The sequence below is a fragment of the Salvelinus sp. IW2-2015 genome, linkage group LG15 (genome assembly GCF_002910315.2).
Source record: "Salvelinus sp. IW2-2015 linkage group LG15, ASM291031v2, whole genome shotgun sequence".
Classification (NCBI taxonomy): Eukaryota; Metazoa; Chordata; class Actinopteri; order Salmoniformes; family Salmonidae; genus Salvelinus; species Salvelinus sp. IW2-2015.
Window position 1 is genome coordinate 1,808,281 of NC_036855.1, and position 1,486 is coordinate 1,809,766.

Consider the following 1,486-nt stretch of genomic DNA (forward strand, 5'->3'; position numbering starts at 1 on the left):
TTTAGAGGGGCAGTTAAAGGGATAGTTCATTTAGAGTTAGAGGGCAGTTAAAGGGGATAGTTCATTTAGAATTAGGGGCAGTTAAAGGGATAGTTCATTTAGAGTTAGAGGGCAGTTAGGGATAGTTCATTTAGAATTAGAGGGTCAGTTAAAGGGATGTTATTTAGAATTAGAGGCAGTTAAAGGATAGTTAATTTAGAGTTAGGGCAGTTAAAGGGATGTTCATTTAGAGTTAGGGGGCAGTTAAAGGGATGTTCATTTAGAGATAGGGGGCAGTAAAGGGATAGTTCATTTAGACTTAGGGGGCAGTTAAAAGCATAGTTAATTTAGAGATGGGGCAGTTAAAGGGATAGTTCATTTAGACTTAGGGGGCAGTTAAATGCATAGTTCATTTAGAGCAGTTAAAGGGATAGTTCATTTAGAGATAGGGGGCAGTAAAAGGGATAGTTCATTTAGACTTAGGGGGCAGTTAAATGCATAGTTCATTTAGAGATAGGGGTCAGTAAAAGGGATAGTTAATTTAGAGTTAGGGGGCAGTTAAATGCATAGTTAATTTAGAGATGGGGGCAGTTAAAGGGATAGTTCATTTAGAGTTTGGGGCAGTTAAAGGGATAGTTCATTTAGACTTAGGGGGCAGTTAAATGCATAGTTAATTTAGAGATGGGGGCAGTTAAAGGGATAGTTCATTTAGAGTTTGGGGCAGTTAAAGAGAGAGTTCATCATCATCATAAAACACAAAACACATCATCAGAAATGTAGCTTTGTTCTGAAAGTGAAAACTTGACTGCACAATTTCTTGGGATTGTATTAACAGTGGACACCTTTTGTTGTTGTTGTTGTTGTTGTGTACTGTTTCTTTAAACCCTGCAGCGCCTGTGTGTATCCTTTCCGTTTGTTCTCCAGGTGACTGCAGTGACAGTGTGTGTGAGATGATCACCTGCGACAACAGAGGGATCTGCTTTGCCAACCGAGCGGACGGGTACATCTGTCTGTGCCCTCTGGGCTTCAGAGGCATGCTCTGTGAAGAGAGTGAGTCATCTTTCTGTCCTCTAGTCTGCGTCACAAATGGCCCATAGGGCTCTGGTCAAAAGTAGTGCACTGTGTAGGGAATAGGGTTCCATAGGGCTCTGGTCWAAAGTAGTGCACTGTGTAGGGAATAGGGTGCTATTTGGGATACATCATACTGTACTTCTCTACAACACAAACTGTATAATGCCAATTGTGAATAAATGTAGATATTAAATACTGACTTCTGCCCATTCAATCATACTTGACATCAGACATAGACATGTTTCTTTCTTGTGCTACTTAGATAGATCAGCCACACCCTGTATGCTACTTAGATAGATCAGCCACACCATGTATTCTACTTAGATAGATCAGCCACACCATGTATTCTACTTAGATAGATCAGCCACACCCTGTATGCTACTTAGATAGATCAGCCACACCCTGTATTCTACTTAGAAAGATCAGCCACACCCTG

At 40.8% G+C, this 1,486-nt stretch overlaps 1 protein-coding gene across 1 annotated transcript in view; it reads left to right on the top strand.

Moving 5' to 3' along the window:
* The window catches only part of LOC111973937 (pikachurin), a 45,177-nt gene that overhangs the window by 33,803 nt on the left and 9,888 nt on the right, over nucleotides 1-1,486 (top strand). Inside the window, exon 14 of the mRNA XM_024001390.3 lies at nucleotides 904-1,029. Coding sequence (XP_023857158.3) covers nucleotides 904-1,029 — 126 coding nt within the window. The remainder of the gene's footprint in view (nucleotides 1-903; nucleotides 1,030-1,486) is intronic.